The sequence below is a fragment of the Mobula hypostoma genome, chromosome 7, assembly GCF_963921235.1.
Source record: "Mobula hypostoma chromosome 7, sMobHyp1.1, whole genome shotgun sequence".
In the NCBI taxonomy this organism is placed as follows: Eukaryota; Metazoa; Chordata; class Chondrichthyes; order Myliobatiformes; family Myliobatidae; genus Mobula; species Mobula hypostoma.
The window spans coordinates 144,066,226-144,092,819 of record NC_086103.1 but is presented as its reverse complement, the minus strand read 5'-3'; the positions used below and the strand labels follow the sequence as shown (position 1 = coordinate 144,092,819).

Genomic DNA, 26,594 nt, shown 5'->3' with positions numbered 1-26,594 from the left:
TGGGGAGGCACGAATAGACAAGGGAATCCCAGAGGAAGCATCAGGAGCATCAGATACAGTAGATCAAGGGTCCCCAACATTTTTGCACTGCGGACCGGTTTAATATTGACAATATTCTTGCGGACCGGCTGATGGTGGTGGTGGTGGGGGGGTGGTTGGTGTTCAAGTTCAACAGTGCGTGACAGGGAATGAGGAAAGGTGCAGCTGACTCATATCGTTTCATATCGCCAAGTCATATTTTTTCCTCACGGCCCGGTGGTTGGGGACCACTGCAGTAGATGACCTCAACAGATTCCCTCCATGACTCCTTTGTCCATTCATCCCTTCTCACTAATCTTCCAGCTTCTTTCTTCCTCCCCCATCGACCTGACTTCACCTATCACCTTCTAGCTTGTACTACTTCCCCTCCCCCTACCTTCTTATTCTGGCTTCTTCCTCTTCCTTTCCAGTTGTGATGAAGGGTCTTGGTCCGAAACATCGAATGTTTATTCATTTCCATAGATGCTGCCTGACCTGCTGAGTTCCTCCGGCATTTTGTGTGTTGTCTGCTTCCTTTGCTAAACAGTTAAAGGGTTTGCTCTCTCCCCTTCCAAGTAACACACTGTCATGATTGCTACGAGTTACACATTGCTTTGCACTATTTTCAGTCCTATTTGTATGAAATGGATGTAAAAGCAATATCTGCAATGCACATTAGACAAATTAGAAATAACTTATACTAATTATGTGTAACCAAAAATTTTGTAATTTTTTTGAGTTAGTTATCTAATGGGAAGAGCTGATACAACATTATTGGCAAATGTGCAGTGCTGTATCAAAGAACACTGGATACACAACAATATCCAGATGTGCACACATCATAGACACAGCATACACTAGGAACTGAGTAATCAGACACAAATTAATGGGCCAACTCACTGAATTCAGAGATTAAACTCTGAGGCTCCTCATTGTATATCTGTTATTTAACCACTGAAGAATAACATCCAGAAATATCAAAAGTTTAACTTTCAAAAATTCAACAATATTATGAAGCAATCTCTTTTGTTTGCTTTTTCTCTCTTCTACCACTATCTCCTCATGACCCCGCAGCATTTTATACCAGCTCACGTGGTAGGCATGAAAAATGCTCTCAATCTTTATCAAAGCCATTGTTTGAGTTAGCTATAACTCAGGAGAACAAAAAAAAAGCATCTGGTGCTTTCCTGGCATAGATGATGAATTAACATATCTCGGGCTTCCAGGTGGGTATAGGTATTGATTTTAACTGGCGTTTCAATGATAAACTCTGCCATCTTCATCAGCAATGATGACTGGGCACGTCTAGTCTGGTGGCACAAATACCCCTATCATCCGTTCCTCCTGATTGGTTAATCCTCATCCCATCAGGATTCCACTGTCCCACCTTGTTCACAACCAAATTTCAACAACCGAAGGACAACTTCTTGCGCTTGAGATCCCCTCATGGTTAATGCTTCTCTCTCCAATTAAGAGTTCTGTCGTACATTTCTGACATTACCTCAGCTGGGATCGATTAATGGACCAGGTAAAAACTATTTCAATTTGAGCTGCTCAAGAACTGCTATTTTTCTCTGTGTTGTTGTCCAATAAAGCTCTGTAGATACCTGCAACACATCAGATTAATCTACCTCTACAGAACAATACCTCTGGCAACCATTAATGAATGTCATGAAAGCACAATATCTACATCACACACAGTAATGTCTGTCTCTTTTGTAAATTAATTGACAAAGTCAGATTGCTGGCAATCAGTCAACCACATGCCTATCACATGAATAGCAGGAGAACAAAAGGTGAACCAGATGGGCTTTCACCCTTTTGCTTCTGGCAAAGTCCCAACATTAAACTAAATTGCACCTAAAATTTAGGACAAGATCTGAGGTTGCAATTTTGCAACACGGTTTGTGAGCCTGGTAAATATCAACCTCATGGAACGGCTAGTGCAAACACGAGCTAGCATTACTCACATACTAAAGGAAATTATGGAGCCCTTCAGGATCAACAAAAGTTAAAAAAAAAAGTAAAATGTCCAAAATGATGATGGCAAGGTAAGAAAGGAGTGGAGGAGTATTTGGCAGAGGCAGGAAAATGTGAAGAAGTTGAAACTGTATGTCATTTATTTTACTTTCACAGTTGCTTCTGAACTTTCAGCCCAGTGAAACATTGGGGTTCAGTCCTTTCAGATAAGCAGAAAATTGCAGTCTGGTCAAACCCAGGAAATAGATACAAGAAGCAGAGGTCTTTGATTCTTAGTGTTATACAACACGGAAATAGGCTCTTCAATCCAGCATGTCCATTCGGGTCAGAAAGGACCTATAATATTCATCCTCTTTTCCAGCACTTCATCCATAACCTGGGCATTTATTCTAAATACTGTGGAGTTTGGTTAATTGGGGCTATTCATTTTGGCCCAATTAAGCGGCTGCCCCAATTAGCTGAAGTTTCATGGGAATAGTTAATAAGGTATAAAAAATAGATTACTACTTAACTGAGTAATAAATTGTGTTTATTTGAAATAGAGAACAAATTAGAACACTATCAATACTACTATAGTACTATAAAACTGTTCCTAATAGCTATCAACAGAGGAACTCATCCATGTTCTTTTGATTGACTATAATTGAACAAAATCAGTGCAGACACTTAGTGAAGAGAATGGACTGCTCTCATACAATGCCTTTTATGGTTGCATCCCCTAAATCTTCATTTTCATTGTAATATCATTTACTAACTTTGGGCTGTTTTTCCCTCTCCCAGGAGCGTTCAGGTCAGAATAAATAGAATAACACTACTCCACCCTGTCTTTCCTGAAACTTCAAATCAAGCTTTCTACATTTCTGCTCTGGAAAGGAGGACTGATGTGGAATTGATCAGACTGCTGGCATAACCACTGTTCAATTTCCGCCTTCTCCAGTTAACAAAATACTCACATTTCTATCTTGTTGAATCATTCAGTGTGGAACATATCTCATAACTTTCCCTGGTGTCACTGCATTATTCTAAAACATTAAACAAATGGAACTATGAAATAAAAACAAAGTGTTGGAGATAATTACTTGAAGTCTAAGAATGATACAACTTTCATTTTATTATTTTGGGTGAATGGACAGATACATCTTCGGATGTGTGCAGCACATGCAAATAATTTTTGAATGACATTTTATTTTTCTTTTTAATGTACTTTTCTTTTTGTTGAATATCCCATTGTCTTAATATTTCTGTCCAATCTTTATGAGAATGGTTACTTCCAATGGTGTTGGGTTAAACAACAGGCAATTAGTGCACTTGTATCCAAGTACAAAGAACCAACAAGAATAGCAAGTGAGAATTTGCTCAAAAATTCAAAATATTGCTAATTACACCCCCTGCAACTCTTTCCCTCTATTGAAGTGAATAAAGTCACTGAAATTGCCAAAATCTCCTTGGTGTCTACTGAGGAGAAAATTGTTGTTGCTCAAGAGCAAAAGGAAGCAAGTGGAGATGTTTTGGAGGACTTTCATATTACCAGGAAGGAGCCAGTTGCAGACTTACAGCACATTAAGGTGGATAAATCCCCAGGGCCTGACTGAATAGATTCTCACACTTAGTGGGAGGTTGGAGAAGAAATTGAAGGGGTTGCAGAGATATTTGCTCCTGAAGACGATAAGATAGCTAATGTTGTTCCATTGTTTAAGAAGGGTAGAAGGGACAAGCCAGGGAACTACCGGCTGGTTAGCTTGACATCAGTTGTGGGGACTAGCTAGGTGGACAACACGCTGGCATGGATCCTTTGGGCTGAATGGCCTGTATCCATGTTGTATTGTTCTGTGATTCTATAACTTTTGCTTACATTATTTTAATTATGAAAATTACAATGTGTCTCCAATTTACTGAGACCCCCAGCACCCAAAATGTTCTTGGGGGTTAGATAAGCTTTTAAAAGATGTTAAAGGGTCTTATAAGATATGGCACAGATTGAGCCTAGGCTGACACTGTGGCACATACCACACACAAGCACCTATACAGACAAACACTTTGGAAAATGACAGGATGGGCCATAGTTAGAAATATTTCCTTTTACAATATGCAACAAAATATTTTTTAAAAACCTTCTGCTATTAATCCTCCATTAGTTTGAGAATGTTTTTATCCCCCCTGTTCCTTATGCAATCTGCTGATAACTGACAGCACAGACAGGCCATATCTTCTGATTGTATTGTTCCATAGCTGGTTGCTAAGTGATGAGTGGGTGCACCATGGGAGGAGAATTTTTCTGTTCAGTCACTGTAGCAAAACCAGTAATGTATTATTTCTGTCCACACTAACAACTTCACTGCAAATAGAGAACACTGGCCCACAGCTCAAATTGTTGTCTGTATTTGCACATTGATTTGGAGAAAGGTTTGCCTTGTCCCATGGGGACACCAGATGTGTTGAAGAAGTCCATTGTGTAGAGAGCTATGAATATGAATTTGCTTCAGTGATTCCGATTACTCAAACAAGACATAAATTTCACCATTGTTCTGCCAGTTGTGGCTTTATCCTGTTATTTGAGAAAATTGTGTTATTTGGATTTCATATTTCAACAAAGCCCCCAACGCAGAGCACAAAAAAGGTGCAGTTATAATACAAAAGTTCAGATTTCAAAGTAAATTTATTATCAAAGTCTGCATATGTCACCATATACTACCCTGAGATTTATTTTCGTGCAGGCATTCGCACTAGAACAAAGAAATACGATAGAATCAATGAACAGCTACACACAAAGATTGACAAACAACCAATGGGCAAAAGAAAATAGCGGAAATATAAAAAAAAGGGATAAATAAATAAATATATACTGAGAATGAGTTGTAGAATTCTTGAAAATGAGTGCATAGGTTGTATCAATGATCAGTTCAGCATTAAGGAGAGTGAAATTATCCAGGATAGTTTAACAGCCTGATAGTTGAAGAGTAATAATTGTTCCTGAACCTGGTGGTGTGGGACCCAAGGGACCTGAGCCTGGTGGTGTGAGACCCAAGGGTGCTGAGCCTGGTGTTGTGGGACCCAAGGGTGCTGAGCCTGGTGGTGTGGGACCCAAGGGCGCTGAGCCTGGTGGTGTGGGACCCAAGGGTGCTGAGCCTGGTGTTGTGGGACCCAAGGGACCTGAGCCTGGTGGTGTGGGACCCAAGGAACCTGAGCCTGGTGGTGTGGGACCCAGGGGTGCTGAGCCTGGTGGTGTGGGTCCCATGGGTCCTGAGCCTGGTTGTGTGGGTCCCATGGCTCCTGAGCCTGGTGGTGTGGGACCCAAGGGTGCTGAGCTTGGTGGTGTGGGACCCATGGGTCCTGAGCCTGGTGGTGTGGGACCCAAGGGTGCTGAGCCTGGTGGTGTGAGACCTAAGGGTCCTGTACCTTCTTTAGTCCTGTCCCTCGGTGGTAACATCGAGAACAGAGCACGGCCTGGATGGAGCAGGTTTCCTGTTATATTTCAAACTCTCTGCACACCACTTATAATCCATAAAAAAACTACCTTTGCAAGCAAATTCATGAGCCAAACTTCTACTGAATTATGCAAGTTAATAAATCACATTGTGGTCCTTGTTATCTTTAATTGTTAAGTTATAAATATTACATAGCCAGCATTTAATTCAGATTTCTCAAAAAATATGAAAGACTTGCATTTAAAGATCATTATTCATGTCCATTTCTATATTTCCAGCGCTTTAAAGTCAATAAACTAATGTGAAATGTAATCACTGTGAAATTATGGGGAGTGCACCAGATAATTTGCACACAACACACTCCCACAAGCAGCAACATGAATCAGATTGGCAGTAAGTATTTGGTGGCACAGCAGCGTAGCGGGCAGCATAGCGCTGTTACAGCACCAGTGACCTCGGTTCAATTCCCACCGCTGTCTGTAGAGGGAATATACAGTACACAGGCACACATCTCTAGCTAGGGGTGCTGAGGGCTTTTGCACAGTATTGTATTAATTTTATGTCTGGCAAAAAAAAATTATGATATACTATCTGTGAGTGATGATGAACCTGATTCTGATATGGGTCTCTTTTGTGGACTGAGAGTGGGAAGGGGACAGACAGAGGGGAATCATGCTTGGGAAAAGGGGAAGGGAGAGGGTGGTGAGTGGGAAGCGCCAGAAAGACATCCTGTAATGATCCATAAACCTGCGCCACCCCCCGGTACTCCTCTGCCACCTGTCCCACACCACTCCTGCAACACTCCACCATCGCCATTCCCAACATCATTTGCTTCTGCCAGATTTACAAAAACGCTCTCTGCCTCACGTTGACAAATGCAGTGCTGTGCACAGTCTTTGGCACCCTAGCTGGATATATGTGGCTAGGACTTTTGCAGTGTACATTCTTTCCGTTACTACGTGGATATCCTCCTGGGGCTTCTCTTTCCCCCCACTTCCAAATACACATGTATTCGTTGGTTAAATGGTCAGATGGGTGTAGTTGAGTGGCTTGGGCTCATGAGCCAGAAGGGCCTTTTTACCATGCTGTATCTCCAAATAAAAATTAAAAATAAAGATATTTGAAAACCTCCTTTATTCTTCTTCAAAAAAACTGAGGTGAATCTTTCATGCTGACCATAGAAGGCAATGCCAAAGAGATAACATGCAAATCTGGAACCTATCTTGTGGGCAGAGAAATGTCTAACTGACCCCCTTATGACAATATTTCCCAAGCACAGGCACACTCCTCATCTTATCCCCACTCCCTTTGTCCATGGTGCCACGAACCTTGGATCCCAACAGTATCTAATTTGGTGCATGTGTTAGTGAAGTGAATGACTCCAATGCTGCCTGACTATCTTTCCTGGTCAGACATCTCTTCTCTTTCTGTACCCATGGAATGATCAGTTCTCAAAAGGCACTGTCTACTACATTCACTATATCCTGAGTGCTCTAGAGAGAGTCCATTTGCAACTCTGACTGACCTAGATGATCTACCAAGAACTGCAGCTTGACACACCTTCTGTGGGTATAGTCATCAGGGCACTGGAATTCTCCTTGACCTCCCACGGCGTGTAGGAAGAGCATATCATTGCCCAAGCCTCAATATAGAAAATTCAGATTCTCCATCCAACAACAGTTAAGTAGCTCAGGTGATGATGACAAAGAATGGCAACGTGATGCAGGTTGGTTGATATGAGTTAAGTCTTCCAGTTGGTAACTCTATCTGCAGATCTCACTGATCTCAGAGCAGACACTAAAGGACTGCAAGTTCTGTTTAAAGAAGCCAATCATTGGCGAGTTATTTGTAAAATACAAACATTTTTTTTAAAATTTCTTTTTGCTTCTTTGTTGCAATCTTCAAAGTAGGAAGGCAGGATCTACACCTCATCAGAAATGTAATGCTTGATTATCTATGTATGTGAAATTAGCCAGTGAGGTCAGGCAAGGAAGCGAAATGCCGTATCATTGCCAGGAACATTACTGCTTATCTTTCTCTCCCTCAGATGCTTCTGGTTGCAGCCTGTATCAAGGTGCAGGAGCAGCTGCAGAATCAAGTACACAGGAATGGAAAATATCAATAGTTTTGCTGCCAATTTCCATCCATTCTACCTTTATATCCTTCCCTTTCAGGATATTTCTGTTACCATAAATGGAGGAAAGGTTAATACCAAATATCCCACAGCTCACAGACTTCTACAGCTATCTCAACACTATTTCTTCTCACTCTGCCTCCATTCCATTGCCCTAGTTCCCCTGTCCCCACTGTATGTACACTGACGATAACATTTCCCACACAAATACCTTTGAATTGTCTTCCTTAACATAGCTTCCCCACTACTACAGATGTTCTTGGAGGCACCACTTCTACTTTCGGTATCTCTGCTCTCAGCACCTCTCTTTCCAGATAGATTGAGAAAGGAGTCTCTGTTCATCATTTTCCTCTCCATCAGTCTCTACATTGAATGGATCATCCTCGGTCATTTTAGATACCTTCAAGTGGACTCCACCACAGTACCTTTTTGCTTTTCCCCTTTCTTTTCACCATTCCAACGAGACTGCAGTGGAAAGGGCAAGCAGCTTCAAGTTCCTTGAAGTCAGCAACTCAGAGGATGCATCCCAGAACCAACACATTAATGCAATCGTGAAGAATGATTGCCAGCAGCTATACTCCATTAGAAATTTGAGAGATTTGGTATGCCATCAAAGACTTTTGTAAGTTTCTACAGATGCATGTTGGAGAGTATTTTGACTGGTTGCATTACTGCCTGGTATGAAGGCTTGAAAGCACAGAATCACCAGAAGAAGCAGAAGGCTGTAGATTCAGCCAGCTCCATCACAGAACAATCCACCCCGCCAGCAAGGACATCTTCAAAGCACAATCCACCCCGCCAGCAAGGGCATCTTCAAGCACAATCCACCCCGCCAGCAAGGACATCGTCAAGCACAATCCACCCCTCCAGCGAGGACATCTTCAAGCACAATCCACCCCGACAGCAAGGACATCTTCAAAGCACAATCCACCCCGCCAGCAAGGACATCTTCAAGCACAATCCACCCCTCCAGCCAGGACATGTTCAAAGCAGAATCCACCCCGCCAGCAAGGGCATCTTTAAGCACAATCCACCCCGCCAGCAAGGGCATCTTTAAGCACAATCCACCCCTCCAGCAAGGACATCTTCAAAGCACAATCCACCCCGCCAGCAAGGACATCTTCAAAGCACAATCCACCCCGCCAGCAAGGACATCTTCAAAGCACAATCCACCCCGCCAGCAAGGACATCTTCAAAGCACAATCCACCCCTCCAGCGAGGACATCTTCAAGCACAATCCACCCCGACAGCAAGGACATCTTCAAAGCACAATCCACCCCGCCAGCAAGGACATCTTCAAGCACAATCCACCCCACCAGCAAGGACATCTTCAAAGCACAATCCACCCCGCCAGCAAGAACATCTTCAAGCACAATCCACCCCACCAGCAAGGACATCTTCAAGGCACAATCCACCCTGCCAGCAAGGACATCTTCAAAACACAATCCACCCCGCCAGCAAGGACATCTTCAAGCACAATCCACCCCACCAGCAAGGACATCTTCAAGCACAATCCACCCCGCCAGCAAGGACATTGTCAAGCACAATCCACCCCGCCAGCAAGGACATCTTTAAAGCACAATCCACCCCGCCAGCAAGAACATCTTCAAGCACAATCCACCCGCCAGCAAGGACATCGTCAAGCACAATCCACCCCGCCAGCAAGGACATCGTCAAGCACAATCCACCCCTCCAGCAAGAACATTTTCAAAGCACAATCCACCCCGCCAGCAAGGACATCGTCAAGCACAATCCACCCCTCCAGCGAGGACATCTTCAAAGCACAATCCACCCCGCCAGCAAGGACATCTTCAAAGCACAATCCACCCCGCCAGCAAGGACATCTTCAAAGCACAATCCACCCCGCCAGCAAGGACATCGTCAAGCACAATCCAGCCCGCCAGCAAGGACATCTTCAAAGCACAATCCACCCCGCCAGCAAGGACATCTTCAAAGCACAATCCACCCTGCCAGCAAGGTCATCTTCAAAGCACAATCCACCCCGCCAGCAAGGACATCTTCAAAGCACAATCCACCCTGCCAGCAAGGACATCTTCAAAGCACAATCCACCCCGCCAGCAAGGACATCTTCAAGGAGCAGTGCCTCAGGAATGGGCATCCAGCAGTAAAGTCCCTCACTATCCAGGACATGCCCTTTTCGCGTTACTATCATCAGGGAGAAATCACAGAAGCCTGAAAACAACACACATCTTAAGAACAGCTTCAGATCTAGGTTCATTTATTGATCACGCATACATTGAAACTCATAGAGGTAAATACAATCATTTACATACACAGCCAACACAACCCAAGGATGTGATGGCGGGGGGGGGAGGGGGCTGCAGCCTGAAACTGTTGCCACATATTCTGTCACCAATATACCATGCCCCCAATGTTCAGCAGAGCAACACAAGCAACAACAAGAACAGCAACAAAATAAGGTAACATCAGCTAGGCAGATCCCTTTCCCACACTCACATCCATCCTCAGGCCTCTGACCCCAGTCCCTAGCCCAAACCTGCAGACGTTGAGCCTCCGACATGCCAACCCTGAGGCTTCAACCTTTGGGCTTCGATGTCCAGTATTGACCCCAGGACTCTCCAACCATGGGACATTAAACTCTAGGCGTCAACCTCTTTACTTGCAAGGACCTCCAACCTCAGGATTCGCCAACCTGCCCTCATGCCTCCTGCTCATGTGGGCCTCTAACCCTGGGACTTGCCTACCTTGGGGATTGTCGACTTGGGCATCACTAGACCTCATCTTTGGCCCATGTCAACGTGGTCCTTCACCACAGGGTTCACTGCTCTTCATCCTTCGTGCCTGCTAATCCAACTCTCAGCAATCGCTAGCCTTTTACCACAGAACACTCCAACCTGGACTCTGACCACCAGCTCCTGCCCCCAATTCTTCTCTTACTGCCACTTAACTTTGCCCTTGGGCTGGCTGGTGACATCAGTACCGGACTTCGAGGCAGATAGTCCTGAGTTTGAATCTGACCAGGTCTCAACCTGGGCACTAACAGCTTTTGCACAGAAAAAAAGGCCTGGCAATCTACTTCCGTATTTTGCTACAAAAAACCACATGGATAACTACATTATCCATAGGATCAACTCATAACTCAACAGCACTCAACAACACCAACAACATCTCTCTCCCTAAAACCTGAACATAATCCCTAACCTTTGCTGTCTCTAAAACCATCCCTATGAACCTAAAAAGCAACTAAGTCTGAGGCATAGCCTCAATGAACGTTGCAGCTTTATGCCATCTTAACAATCTTCTCTGCCCTCAGCTTTCCAAAAAGATCATGAACCAATGAACTCCACCTCTTATTCAACTTTTGCACAATTTATTTTGTAACTTATAGCAACTTTGTCTTGCACGGTACTGATGCCACTAAAGAACAATTTTCACAACATACGTCAGTGATTATAAACTGATTCTGATTCTACCCGTCCCAGTGTCTGTTTTCTCCTTCCCTCCTATCTGAGCTCATCGATCGATTAAGTAGACAGTTTTGTCAGCAGTTTTTCACACGTCAACCCTGTTCTGTAAATCTTCACTTCAGATTGATGCTGCATTTCTTATGCATGATCCCACAGACTTCACATTACCAGGAAAAAGTTGAACTTGGCAACGTTCTTACGATTCACAGCTAACCTTTCACATTTGCCTAAGATGCAACTGTCTAGTCTATTAGAGTTCTGCATTAGGTTCATGTCTAATGTCAGACTGCAGTAGGACGCAGGAACTTACAATGAGGAATAAAGTTATGCAGCACTGTAGCCTGATGCTCCATGTAATCCGAGATGAAATGATGTTTGATGTGGATATCAGTGTCTTATATAAATAGCACAAAATTTAGCTTAAGCTTTTGGCACAGACAGACATTAGGAATTCTAGGTTACCAGACATCAGAATCTAACTTAAACATTTGCAATACGGTCACGCAGACATTGATAAGCAGGATACTTATGGAAACTTGGCTTCCTTTTGGGTTTGTTCTACATCAAGGGATTTAATTGTACCTCCAACAGCTTTTGGCAACTCAATATAAATAGATTAGAAAATGAGTTAAATAAAACAGAAATCTGAAATAACAGAATTTTTATCTGAAGACATTTTCAAGGAACTTTATTTTTATGTATATATTTATTTATTGAGATGCAGTGCTGAAGAGGCCCTTCCAGCCCTTTGATCTGCGCCACCCAGCGACCCCCAATTTAACCCTAGCCTAAGCATGGGACAATTTTCAACAACCAATTAACCTACCAACCGGTATATCTGTGGACTGTGGGAGGAAACCCGAGCACCTGGAGGAAACCCACATGGTTATGGCAAGAATGTACAGGCAGCGGTGGGAATTGAACTTGGGTCGCTGGTACTGTAAAGCAGTGCGCTCATCGCTATGCTGCTGTGCCACCCCAGAAATAATGAATTATGGCGATGTGATGAAGTGGTTATTCATTGTCATCCTTAGTTCCTTTAAGAAGCAGGTGGGTGGGCCTTTTACTGTGGTTATATCAAACCTGTGGTTTGATATAACTTATTGGTTTCCAAGTTCACTTTAAAAATCGGAATGCGGCTTGACTGAAGATCAGTCTGGGAAAGGAAGGCAGGTTTCTGTTCCCAAGTACAAGAACATAAAATAGAAGGTGTAGGCCATTAAGTCCTTCATTCCTATTCTCGCATTGAATAAGGTGATGTTTGGTCAACTCTACCATTTTCTTGTATAAATTCTGTACCTTTTGATTCTCCATTATTCAATCACCTAATGATCCTTTTTTTCCCCCAGTGAATATGATTCCAGATCCTGGGTTTTTATCCTATCAAGCTTTGTACAAATTTTTATGTTTCCATAAGATTAAGCTTTCCTACTTCTAAAGACCTAGTTTGCTTAATCTCTTGTCATACAACAAAAATGCTTCCTTATTCCAGGAATCAATCTGGTGAACCTTTAATGCTGATTTCGCTATATTTTGGATAGGGAGAGCAGACCTATACACAATGCTCCAGGTGTGGAATCACCAATGTGCTCTACATAATTGCATGAACATCCTTATTCATGTATTCAAATCCTCTTACAAAAAAGACCATAATATCTTTTGCCTTCTTATTTGCCTGTTGAAGTTCACGTTCAAGTTAATTGTCATTCAACCATACACATGTATACAGATAAATGAAACAGGGTCTCTTTGTGGCCAAGTTACAAATCTCAGTCTCTCTCTCTCTCTCACACACACACACACACACACACACACACACACACACACACACACACACAGACATACAATCACTATTAGCACAAATCCTTGTGTGGGATGTTGTCCTGGAGCCACGTTTCTGCAAGAAGAAGCAGGCAGTTCTTCATTTCGAGCTGGGGCGGCTGCAGATGGAGGCAATCCAGCTTGTCTTCCATGGAGCAAACACTGGAGAGCAGCATCAACAGAAGAACAGGCCTGCAGGGGCCGGCCTCCAACTCAGCACCAGTTCCAGTGCACCTGCCATAGATGTGCTCCCTCCCACACTGCCTCTGGTGTCTCCTCCGCGGGGTGGGTGTAACAGGTGACACTGCCACATGAGGGCATGGTCCACACAACAAATGAGGCCGCACAGCTCCCCTGCCATCAGTCTCACCAATAAACTGGACTTGTGGTGTTTTGTATTAGCACTGTCCGCCAGGATCTTGTGACCACAAGAAGAATGTTTAAACAAATACTTGCAGAATATTTGCAGAGAGGCTACTACAACCAAGCCATCTTGCTAGAAATCGACACGCTGTGCCTGCACGATAGCATTCAGTGATTCCTGTATGGAGGACTGCCAGTTCTCCCTGAATAACAACATTTTTCAAACTCACTATTTAATAAATACTCCGGATTTCTATATACTTCCACCAAAATAGATTGCCTTATATTTTTCCACTATTGTATTCCATCCGTCACATTATTATCCATTGACCTTGTTCCAGCTACCTGTCACCCACACACATCTTCTGCTTCTCTATCCCCTTCCCCACTGGTTTCACCTGCCCTCATCCCTCTCTTATCTGTTTTGCCTTCCTTACTTATCAGATTCCAAACCTGTCGCTTCCTATCAATTTCCTGCCTGTCTCTACTTCCACCTTCCTAACAAATCACCTGGCTCATATCCCTCATTTATCCTTTCTTTACTTATCTTTCTGTCTCACCCACAATCAGTCAGTGTCTTCTCTTCCTCCCCCACATCGTTCCAACTTTTGCCTGGTAGTCCCTATCTCAACCCTCCCTCTCAGATCTTTATACTAGTCATCACTCTTCTGCATTCTTGGTTGCAATAGATTAGATTAGATTATGAGGACACTCAGTCCTCATTTATTGTCATTTAGAAATGCATGCATTAAGAAATGATACAATGTTCCTCCAGAATGATATCACAGAAACACAGGGCAGACCAGGACTAAAACTGACAAAAACCACATAATTATAACGTATAGTTACAACAGTGCAAAGCAATACCATAATTTGATAAAGAGCAGACCATGAGCACGGTAAAAAAATGTCTCAAAGTCCCGATAGCCTCATCATCTCACGCAGACGGTAGAAAGGAGAAACTCTCCCTGCCATGAACCTCCAGCGCTGCAAACTTGCCGATGCAGCATCCCTCTGACACCGAGCACCGAGTACCATCTCTGCCGAGCACTTTGACCCCGCCCCGGCCGCCGAGGACTCAGGCCTTCCCCTCCTGAGATTCTGGATCACACAGTAGCAGCGGCAGCGAAACAGGCATTTCAGAAGTTTCACCAGATGTTCCTCCATGCTCTCACGTCTGTCTCCATCAAATCAGGATTGTGCACGGCACCCTACTTGACAGATAACAGATATTCATCACTGGAGTGGCCGCTGTGTGCTGCGTCGTGCCACCATCTTCTCCTCTTAGAGGGCCTTGACCCAAATTTTTGACTATCCTTTTGCCTCCACAGAAGCTGCCTGACCCTCCAGCAATTTCTTTGCCACACATTCCAGCATCTACAGCCCTTTGTGCCTTACCTCAGCAGCAAACTTGGATTAATTATGCTTGGTTCCCTCGACCATATCACTTGTATAAACTATGGAAGATCCATGCAGAACCACACAAGTCTTTCCAACTTCAAAACTGAGCTGTTGTTTTCCTGCTCCATTAATGAATCTTTCATCCATGCCAGAACATCAATCTAGTTTTGTTTAATGAAGTCTTATGTGACGTTTATCACATTTTTCATGAAAATTCAAATATTACCACATGGACTGCTTCCTAACTAGTGATATCAGCCCAACAGTCTTCTGTTTTCTCTTGCACACCTTCCTTAAATATTAGGGTAAAGAGCTGTTGTCTGCAATCCATCCCGTTGACTACACCAATATTTTTTTTTAAGTGCTGATTTCTTTCAGATCCCTGCCTGCTCTTGACTTCTTCTACATCTTTTCTGAGAAGGTTTCCGCATCAGAAGTCAGAGAAAAAAAATATGCCATTTACTTATATCCAAACATATTTCTCCTGTCTCCGTTTGCAAGGGGTGCTCATTAATTTTTGCTAATCTTTCTCCATTTTGCAATCTGTTTTCATGTTTCCTGCCAGGTTACCATCAAATTCCACCTTCTCTTTTCTAATTGATGACTTGCAGCTCCTTTGCTGAATTCTGAAGACATCCCAATCCCCAGGCTTACTGATCTTTTCAGCAATAGTATAAATCTTATTTTTGATCTGATTTTCTTTTAAACTCCTCTTTTATTAGGCATGGTTGGGTCACTGCTTTAAATGAGTAAAAGGATATATACTTGTTGTGAAGGCATGGGATCCAGGGAAACCTGGTTGTGTGGATTCAGAATTGATTTGCCCAGAGAAGGCAGAGGGTGGTAGTAGACGGAGTTTATTCTGACTGGAGGTCCGTGACTAGTGGTGTTATACTAGGGTCTGTTCTAGGACCCCTGCTCTTTGTGATTTTTTTAAATGGCTTGGATGAAGAAGTGGAAGGGTGTGTTAATAAGTTTGCAAATGACACGAAGGTTGGTGCAGTTGTGGATAGTGTAGCTAGTTGTCATAGGTTACAACAGGACATTGACAGGATGCAGAGCTGAGTTGAGAAGTGGCAGATAGAGCTCAACACTGAAAAGTGTGAAGTAATTCCCTTTGGAAGGTTGAAATTGAAGGCCGAATACAGGATTCTTAGCAGTGTGGGGGCACAAAGGGATCTTGGGGGTCCATGTCCATAGTTCCCTCAAGGTTGCTGCACAGGTTGATGGGGCTGTTAAGATGAATGGTCTGTTGCGTTTCATCAGTCAGGGGATTGTGTTTAAGAGCCGTGAGGTTATATTACCCTGGTTAGATCACATTAGGAATGGTGCACTTAGTTACAGCTCCCTCATTATAGGAAGAATGTAGAAGCTTTAGAGAGGCTGCAGAGGAGATTTGCCTGCACTGGAGAGCATGCTTCATGAGGATAGGTTGAACGGGCCGGGGAGTTTCTCTTTAGAACAATGGATGATGAGAGGCGATTTGTTTGAGGTGTTTAAGTTTATCGGAGGCATAGGTTGAGTGGATTGCAACAGCTTTTTCCCCAGGGCAGAAAGGGCTAATATGAGAAGGCATACTTTTAAGGTGATGAGAGGAAAATTATAGGGAGCTATCAAAACTAATTTTTTTTTACAAAGAGAATGGTGGGTGTGTGGAATGCCCTGCCAAGGGTGGTGGTAGTGACACATGCATTAGTGACAATTAAGAAATTCTTAGATAGGTACATGGATAATAAAAAATGGAGCTATGTAGGTTGGAAAGGTTAGATTAATTTCAGGATATGTTATGTCAGCACAACATTGTGGGCCGAATGGCCTGTATTAACCATAATGTACTGTCATTCTATGTTCTAATTCTTTAAATGTTATCCTTTGCTCACTTACTGTCTTATTCATTCAATCTACCATTGCCAGTTCATGCCCCATATCCTTGAAGCTTGCTCTGATGACATTTGAGACAAGGGTTCCTTTCAAATTTTAAAGATATTTTGAATGCTGTAATCACTCTTCCCAAAAGGCCCCTGACTATCAGAAGTCTATTAAACCTTTCTCATTGCACAATACTTGTTCTAAAACAACCATACATCATTAGTTCTTTAACACTTTTGGTGAATTCATTCTCTACACTATTACTGTCCAGTCTATGTGTGTGTGTGTGTGTGTGTGTGTGTGTGTGTGTGTGTGTGTGTGTGTGTGTGTGTGTATACTTATCCTCTATTCTTGATATATGCACCTCTGATTCCCCGATTTACCTTGCATGACCATGAGATCATATGAAAAAGTCCCTCCAATGTCTTGCCCCTTGGTCCACCCAATTAAACCGTTCCTACTTTATTTTTTAACTTGATATCTACTCTTCCTGTTGTTTTTATCCCAGATTATTATATTCCCTCTTTCTTGTTATTTACCTCCCAACACTGGGCACTTTGTAATCACCATCTCCATTACAGCGAGATCACATCCATTTATTCCTACCTGCACTATTCATTAATCCACCTCGTTACAAATGTTGCTTGTACTTAAAGAACCATCAATTTTGTCCTCTAACTAATCTTCCCTGCTCTGAAAATTCTGATATTTGCAACCTTTGTCTCTTTATGACAGACACAATTGTCATTTAGCTGCCCCTCACCTTTGCCTTTTATTTTCTGCTTTATTTCCTAAGTTTTCCTAAAGGGGCAAACCTCACCAGTATTCACACTGAAGCTTCACCCACAGCCCTAGCTCTGTGATTCGTTAGCAATCAAAGCCAGATTCTAGTGAAGTCCTTCCTAATATATCAGCTTTGATCCACCAGGGATTGGTCTTGATGAAAGGTCTCAGCCCACAATGTTGATCGTCCATTTCCCTACATCAATACTGTCTGACCTGCTGAGTTGCTCCAGCGTTGTGTGTGTGTGCTGGCCAATGGATCAGTTTTTCCTTTCTGCACTGCTGGTGCCCAAACCCCTTGAATTGAAACTCATTCCTCCCACACAAAATTTTAAACCATACATTAAACTCTCTGGTAATATTTACCCTTTGCCAGTTTGCTTAGGGCTCGGATAGATTTCCAGAGGTTTTGGCTGTGGTTCATAATTTGGACTCCAGCTTGACCAGAACCTTCCTTGTTGTCCTACTTTGACTCTTGTTCCCTCCATTAAACACTTTAAGCACCTCACTAGACTTGAAGAAATTACCTTAATTCTGGCGACATAGCCTTTAGGGCTTAAGCTTACAGTCAGCAACATTGAAATGATGTGTAACTGCGGCCAAATCCTGTCTTTGAAATGTTACGAGTATAATGGTAATATGCTTAAATACAGAAATGCATTTCATATCAAGGACGTATGGAGCAAGCCTCAACGGCTTGTGAGGGTCACTTTTCTGAGTGATTGTTAAATGATGCCAAGTGAAATTGCCTCCATTAAAGCAAGTAGGCCTCAGGAGGAGGCGGAAGAGGAGCTGCAACAGTGTCTCTCACAACAACCAGTCTGGAGAACAAGCTCCCTGCCGCAAAGCAATTACAGGAATGGACAATGGGAGCAGAATAAAGTTAGAGTCATGGATTCACTCAGCACAGAAACAGACCCTTTGGCCCTTCATATCAATCCTAACCTTCAAATACTTACCATCACTAATCTCATTTAGCAGCACTTGGTCCGAGGCCTTCTACGCCTTGGTGATTCCAGCCCTCAGCATACACACCACCAAGGATCTCACATGGTTTATGTGTACCTGATGTGTGGTGAAAAAAGCACAACAGTTGAGGCCCCCAGATCCTAAGAACTTTCTACAGGGGCACAATTGAGAGCATCCTGACTGGCTGTATCACTGCCTGGTATGGGAACTATACTTCCCTCAATCGCAGGACTCTGCAGAGAGTGGTATGGACAGCCCAGCACATCTGTAGATGTGAACTTCCCACTATTCAGGACATTTATAAAGACAGGTGTGTAAAAAGGGCCCAAAGGATCATTGGGGACCTGAGTCACCCCAACCACAAACTGTTCCAGCTGCTACCATCCGGGAAACGTTACTGAGCATAAAAGCCAGTACTAACAGACTCTGGGGCAGCTTCTTCTGCCAGGCGATCAGACTGATTAATTCATGCTGATACAATTGTATTTCTATGTTATATTGACTGTCCTGTTGTACATACTATTTATTACAAATTACTATAAATTGCACATTGCACATTTAGATGGAGACGTAATGTAAAGATTTTTACTCATGTACATGAAGGGTGTAAGTAATAAAGTCAATTTGATTCAGTCCAATTCATGTTGTGAGTGTATCAGCTTCCACCATCCACAGGAGCAGTGAATTCAGGACTTCAAGCACCCAAGTGGTGAAAAAGTTCTTTCTCTGATCCCCTTTAAATCTCTTAGTTTTACCTCAAATGCATACTTTCCAGTTTTAGATCCATAGAAACCATAGAAACTACAGCATAGAAACGGGCCTTTTGGCCCTTCTTGGCTGTGCCGAACCATTTTCTGCCTAGTCCCACTGACCTGCACACGGACCATATCCCTCCATACACCTCCCATCCATGGATCTGTTCAATTTATTCTTAAATGTTAAAAAAGAACCCGCATTTACCACCTCGTCGGCAGCTCATTCCATACTCCCACCACTCTGTGTGAAGAAGCCCCCCTAATGTTCCCTTTAAACTTTTCCCCCCTCACCCTTAACCCATGTCCTCTGGTTTTTTTCTCCCCTTGCCTCAGTGGAAAAAGCTTGCTTGCATTCATTCTATCTATACCCATCATAATTTTATATACCTCTATCAAATCTCCCCTCATTCTTCTACGCTCCAGGGAATAAAGTCCTAACCTATTCGACCTTTCTCTGTAACTGAGTTTCTCAAGTCCCGGCAACATCCTTGTAAACCTTCTCTGCACTCTTTCAACCTTATTTATATCCTTCCTGTAATTTGGTGACCAAAACTGAACACAATACTCCAGATTCAGCCTCACCAATACCTTATACAACCTCATCATAACATTCCAGCTCTTATACTCAATACTTTGATTAATAAAGGCCAATGTACCAAAAGCTCTCTCTACGACCCTATCTACCTGTGACGCCACTTTTAGGGAATTTTGTATCTGTATTCCCAAATCCCTCTGTTCCACTGCACTCCTCAGTGCCTTACCATTAACCCTGTATGTTCTACCTTGGTTTGTCCTTCCAACGTGCAATACCTCACACTTGTCTGTATTAAACTCCATCTGCCATTTTTCAGCCCATTTTTCCAAGCTGGTCCAAGTCCCTCTGCAGGCTCTGAAAACCTTCCTCACTGTCTACTACACCTCCAATCTTTGTACCATCAGCAAATTTGCTGATCCAATTTACCACATTATCATCCAGATCATTGCTATAGATGACAAATAACAATGGACCCAGCACTGATCCCTGTGGCACACCACTAGTCACAGGCCTCCACTCGGAGAAGCAATTCTCTGCTACCACTCTTTGGCTTCTTCCATTGAGCCAATGTCTAATCCAATTTACCACCTCTCCGTGTATACCTAGCGACTGAAAAACTCCAATAGATTGGTCAAACATGACCTACCACGCACAAAGCCATGTTGACTCTCTCTAATAAGTCCCTGTCTATCCAAATGCTTGTAGATTCTGTCTCTTAGTACTCCCTCCAATAACTTACCTACTACCAATGTTAAACTTACTGGCCTATAATTTCCCGGATTACTTTTCGATCCTTTTTTAAACAATGGAACAACATGAGCCACTCTCCAATCCTCCGGCGCCTCACCCGTAGACAGCGACATTTAAAATATTTCTGCCAGGGCCCCTGCAATTTCAACACTACTCTCCTTCAAGGTCCGAGGGAACACCCTGTCAGGTCCCAGGGATTTATCCACTTTAATTTTCCTCAAGACAGCAAGGACCTCCTCCTTTTCGATCTGTACAGTTTCCATGATCTCACTACTTGTTTCCCTTAATTCAATAGACTTCATGCCAGTTTCCTTAGTAAATACAGACGCAAAAATCCTATTTAAGATCTCCCCCACTTCCTTTGGTTCCGCACATAGCCGACCACTCTGATCTTCAAGAGGACCAATTTTATCCCTTACAATCCTTTTGCTTTTAATATACCTATAAAAGCTCTATGGATTATCCTTCACTTTGACTGCCAAGGCAACCTCATCTTCTTTTAGCCCTCCTGATTTCTTTCTTAAGTATTTTCTTGCACTTCTTATACTCAAGCACCTTATTTACTCCCTGCTTCCTATACATGTCATACAACTCCCTCTTCTTCTTTATCAGAGTTGCAATATCCCTTGAGAACCAAGGTTCCTTATTCTTATTCACTTTGCCTTTAATCCTGACAGGAACATACAAATTCTGCAATCTCAGAATTTCTCCTCTGAAGGCTTCCCACTTACCGATCACATCCTTGCCAGAGAACAACCTATCCCAATCCATGCTTTTTAGATCCTTTCTCATTTCTTCAAATTTGGCCTTCTTCCAGTTAAGAACCTCAACCCTAGGACCAGATCTATCCTTGTCCATGATCCGTCTGCTCAGTGTGTGAATTGTAATGAAATAAGTGGGCTGGGGTGGTCTTACAGAGGCTGAGGGGGACAGGAGCTCTCCATCCTGACTTTGAAGGGGCTGTGGAAGGGAATGTCACAGTACAGCAGTAGGCATTTATCAGAATATGGAACGTCACCTTCATCAACTAACTAGGATGAAAAGCCAACACTGCTCAACTTGTTGCAAGGTTACCAGAGGAAGAGCAAAAGAATCAGCAGATTGAAAAAGTGTGCGGAAGCTTAAGAGTGAGACCAAAGAAGTCCCAAACGGCACATTTTTAAAAATTCTGTGTAAGCAGAAGGTGCAAAGGCTGGGCAGACAGCCTGAGTCGTTTGACTTTTAACAAATCCCAATCTCTTCATCAACTGCAAAAACTAAGACTTCAATGATGCAAAATTTACAAGGATGTTGCCGGGTCCTCACGAGCTGAATTATAGGGAAAGGGTGAATAAGTTTGGAATTTATCCCGTCGAACATAGAAAATTGAGGGGAGATTTGATAGAAGTATACAAAATTATAAGGGGTTTAGATAGCATACAAGCAAGCAGACTTTTTCCACTCAGGTTGGGTGAAACTGCAAGTAGTGGTCATGAGTTTGGGGTGAAAGGTGAAATATTTAAAGTGAATTTCTTCACTCAGAGGGTGGTGAGAGTGTGGAATGAGCTGCCAGCACAAGTGGTGGATGCAGGTTCAATTTCAACAGTTAAAAGAAATTTGGACAGGTAGATGGATGGGAGGGGTACGGAGGGCTATGAACTGGTTGTAGATTGATGGGACCAGGCAGATTAATGGTTTGGCCCAGACTAGATGGGCTGAATGGCTTGTTTCAGTTCTGTAGTGTTCTATGACTCATTGAGTCAAAATGCCCTCAGTTCAATACCAGTTGAGTACTGAGAACAATATTGGTCTGTCAAAAACGAGTCTCGGCCCGAAACGTTGACTGTACCTCTTCCTAGAGATGCTGCCTGGCCTGCTGCGTTCACCAGCAACTCTGATGTATTGAATGATGACATACCTCTGATCCACATGTTGCTGAAACTTAAGCACACCTACCAAGGAAAGGTACCAGTATTTGATTTGAGAAGATAGAGAAATGCTTTTTCTGGTTATTCATTTATTGAATGCCAGCATTTATGTTACATCCCTAAGTACATATGAGCCGATGAGACTGTTGAGAGTCAACACATTAGTGGAACTAGAGTTACATTTAGTCCAGATGGTTTTTAAGGATAGCATAATTCCTTTCATGAAGGAGATCAGTGAACCAGATGAATTTTTTTTAAACAATCTGGTAGTTTTATAGTAAAGTTATTGAGATAAGTTTTTTTTTCAAAAAAATCCAGATATGTTGTATTACTTCAATTTAAATTCTTCGGGTAAGATTTCAATTTCAGTGTCTTTGGATCAATGGTTCAGAACCACAATTGCTAATCTTGTACCATAACCACAGCACCAAGGGTACTGCACATCAAAACAAGTTGAATCTTTTCTTAGAGTCACACTACAGCACAGAACCAGGCCCTTCCATCCACCTAGTCTGTGCCAAACTATTAACCTGCTTAGTCCCATCAATCCGCACCCAGATAACAGCTCTCTATACCCCTCCCATCCATGTACCCATCCAAATTTCTCTTAAATGTTGTAACTGAACCACATCCACTACTTGTGCTGGCAGATTATTTCATAGTCTCAACACCCTCCGAGTGAAGATGTTCCCCCTTGTGTTCCCTTCAAACATTTCACCTTTCATCCTTAACCCATGACCTCTAGTTTTAGTCTCACCCAACTTCAGTGGAAAAAAGTCTGCTTACATTTACCTTATCTATATCCCTCATAATTCTGTATACCTCTATCAAATCTCCCCTCATTCTCCTGTGCTCTAGGGAATAAAGTCCGAACCTGTTCAAACATTTCCCTATAACTCAGGTCCTCAAGTCCCAGCCACATCCTTATACATTTTCTCTGCCGTCTTTTAATCTTATTAATATCTTTCCTGTAGGTAGGTAACCAGAACTGCACAGAATATTCCAGATTAGGCCTCACCAAAATCTTTTCCAACTTCAACATAACATCCCAACTCCCTTACTCAGTACTTTGATTTATGAAGGCCAATATGCCAATAGTTCTCTTTGCAATCCTATTTTGTGAATATGCCTACATTTTTAACATTATTAGTTCAAATGTAATACTATACAGAACCAAACAGACCAATTGGTAAAATAGAAAAGTATGTTTTTATTAAACATACTGTAAATTCTCCTTACTAGTAGTTTTTTCCTCAACAGTGATAATCATTATTGAATTTGAATTCACTCACTATCACTATTCACTCACTATGATAATTGACAACAGGATCAATCAGTCCAAATGGCCATGTTCCACACAAGCCTCCTCATCTCAGTCTATAATCATATCCTTACTCTCTAATGATCTTTAGATAACTCCCTTTCAAATGTGTCAATTGTATACACCTCCACGTAGCAGCATGTTCAAAATGATCATTTTTAAAGAAAGAAAATTCAAGAGAACTGAAAACCTGAAACAATCGAATAAAGAATGACTGAAATGCACACTTCATCAATTAAAATTCGGAAAATCAATGATTTAGATGTAATCTTTTATTTCAAATTTGTATTAAGCTTATCTTAAAATATTGATCAGCTCAATATATATTTCCAGTATCTTCTGTTTTACAGATCTGATTGTTTTTGTGTTAAAGATGTACCACTAAAATTCCCCCTATACTTTCTTCCAATCACCTTAAAATTACACCCCTTGCACTAGCCATCTCTGTCCTGGGAAAAAATCTCTTGCTGTCCACTCTATGCCTTTTATCATTTCATACTCCTCTATCAAGTCACCTCTCATCCTTCTTTGTCCTAAAAAGAAGAAAAAAAAGCCCTAGCTCGCTCAACCTTTCCTCATGACATGCTCTCTTATCCAGGAAGCATTGTGGTAAATCTCATCTGCATTTTTTCTAAAGCTTCCACACCCTTCCTATATGGAGGGGGCCAGAACTAAACATAATACTGTGAGTGTGGTTTAACCAGAGTTTTATAGAGGTGCAACATTACCTCTGGCTGTTGAACTCAATTCCTCCAACTAATGAAGGCTAACATACCACAACATACGTCGGAACTTTGAGGGATGTATGGACGTGGACTCCAAGATCCCCCTGTTCCTCCACACTGCCAAGAATTCTGCCATTAACCCTGTACTCTGCCTTTAAATTCAACCTTCCAATGTGTATCACTGAACACTTTTCCGGATTGAACTCCACCTGCCACTTCTTAGTCCAGCTCTGCATCCTATCAACATCCCACTGTAACCTATGACAATCTTCTACACTGTCCACAGGCAGAATAGGCGAAGGATCAAAAAAGAAAACACCTGTGGAGGTCTAGTTCCTGTCAGCTCCTGCTTCTAACACTCTGGATGGGACTTCAGCTGTTATAGGAAGATGTGGAAGTGCTCCTTCTGTGAAGGGCACTGTGCACGGTAGAGCTCATCTCCATGGCAGTCAAACAAAAGTGAAAGGGGCCACCCAGTCACTGAAAAGAGATGTGCTGAACATTAAGTTTATTCGCTGTGATATAGTACTTGAGGATCTAATTAGCCTACCATCCTGCACATATTTACAAATTCAGAGAAAACCAGAGTACAAAGTTGGAACATGTAGTCACAGTGAGAACTTGCAAATTCCAAGCATAACTAAGCATAGTGTAGGAGATTGTTATAGTTTATAACAGGAGATTGATGATACATACTTTCATCTCATCTGCAAATTACTAGCCCACCCTTCCACTTCCTCATCCAAGTCATTTATAAAAATCACAAAGAGCAGAGGTTCCAGATCTGATTTCACTCGTCACTGATCTCCATGCAGAATACACTCCATCTACCAGCATCCTCTGCCTTCTGTGGTCAAGCCAATTCTGAATCAACACAGCCTTCTGCTTTAACATGGCTCTACTGAAGGTGGGCAACAGCTTACTGGCAGTTTTCAAAGCAAGAAATACAACTAAATGCTCTATTAGTAACACTTTTTATGTGAAAAATTGTGGTAAATGAGCACTGTAAACAATAAAGAGGAGAGCAGAGGCAAAGCTGATCTGAGGATCAGGGCATGCGGGAGTGAGATAGAGTCAGAGTAAAGTCAAGGTGTGTTTGAGGAGAAGTTGGAGTCAGAGGTGGAGTCGGAGCCGGAGCCGGAGATGAAGTCGGAGCAAGATGAGTGAAGAATAGTTGAAATGGTGTTGTTTTGGAGCCTATCCACTTAAACCAGGAACAAAGTTGGATCTATCAAAACACCAAGCCAATTTGGAAATGTTGAATATGAGCTGGAAGCAGCCCATAGCATATCGCTGTGGTGGCACCTGAGACCGAGTGCGGGGATGACCCAGTGTTTGGACAATTGAAACACTGGTCCAGATGGACTGAAAAGGCTGAGGATGAGGCTGTGTTGTGCTCTGGCTTAGTATCTATGAGCTTTGTGGTGATTTGCCCCACTGTGTGATGAACTGAGACAGAGGCTATGGGCCTAATGTGACTGCTCCTGGCTTCGGGTTCATGGACTCATTTTGGTTCTGAATGCTATTGCTTGCTTCATTGTTTGCATGAGTTGTTTTTTTCTTTCTGCACATTGGGTGGTGGTCTCTGGGTACTTGAAGGCACATGACAAAATAGGCAATAGTCAGCATGGTTTCCTCAAGAGAAAATCTTGTGGAATTCTTTGAAGACATAACACGTGGGTGTAATGTCTTGTTCACATCTTTATTGTTATGGTGTAGGTATTTCATTTAGCAACTCTGTAAGAGCTGTTTGTTCTGCTTTCAGCCTGTTTGGGTTATTGTTGAGGATAAGGGATGCTTTGGAATGTGTGCCAATTGGAGACTTTTCTTGGTGAGGGACAATAAAGTTGGTCTTGGGCTTGTGGTTGGCAGGAGATGGAAAGAGAAGGCACTGGGGAGAACTGGTCGTAGCATACGATCTGGTGGGAGACCCGTTTGTTTGAGATGGATTGTGAGCAACGTTGGGAAGGTGGTGTATGCTCTCAAGTTGACTGAGGGACCAGCACGTCAGTGATAAAGAAGTTCCAGATGAGCTCCAACTTGTGCACATTTGACTGTTTAATTAGTCTGGGCTCTTTTCTTTTTGTTATTCTTTGCTAACCCTTTAGTTAAGTTAAAATTCATAAATATAATTTCTTCAATTGTATGCAGTGTGTTGCCTGTTATTTCGTGGCACTAATTTGTAACAGGGTAGCAAATTACCCAGCATCGACACAAACCAGGGTATAGGGTGGGATCGAGTGCGCCCCAATCTCGTGTGTTTGGCAGGGCCAGAGGTAGTCTTCCCTAGACTTAAGCAGCCAAGGAAACCAGGAGATTTCACAGGATAGACAAAGGAGAATCGGTTGATGTTGTGTACTTGAATCTTCAGATGGCCTTTGACAAGGTG

General features: G+C 42.6%; 1 protein-coding gene across 10 annotated transcripts in view; it reads right to left on the bottom strand.

Annotated features, from left to right (window-relative positions):
- sgcg (sarcoglycan, gamma) overlaps window positions 1-26,594 on the bottom strand; it is a 620,033-nt gene that overhangs the window by 327,240 nt on the left and 266,199 nt on the right. The window contains exon 1 of one of the 10 annotated variants that reach the window (XM_063054205.1): window positions 11,317-11,334. The exons of 8 other annotated variants lie outside the window; for them this stretch is intronic. Coding sequence is in view for 1 of the 2 variants with exons in the window: in XM_063054196.1 (XP_062910266.1) it covers window positions 2,952-2,972 (21 nt within the window). In the remaining variant the exon portion in view is untranslated. Of the gene's footprint in view, window positions 1-2,951; window positions 2,994-11,316; window positions 11,335-26,594 lie in introns of those variants that run through there. One more of the 10 variants, XM_063054196.1, reaches the window with a different exon arrangement.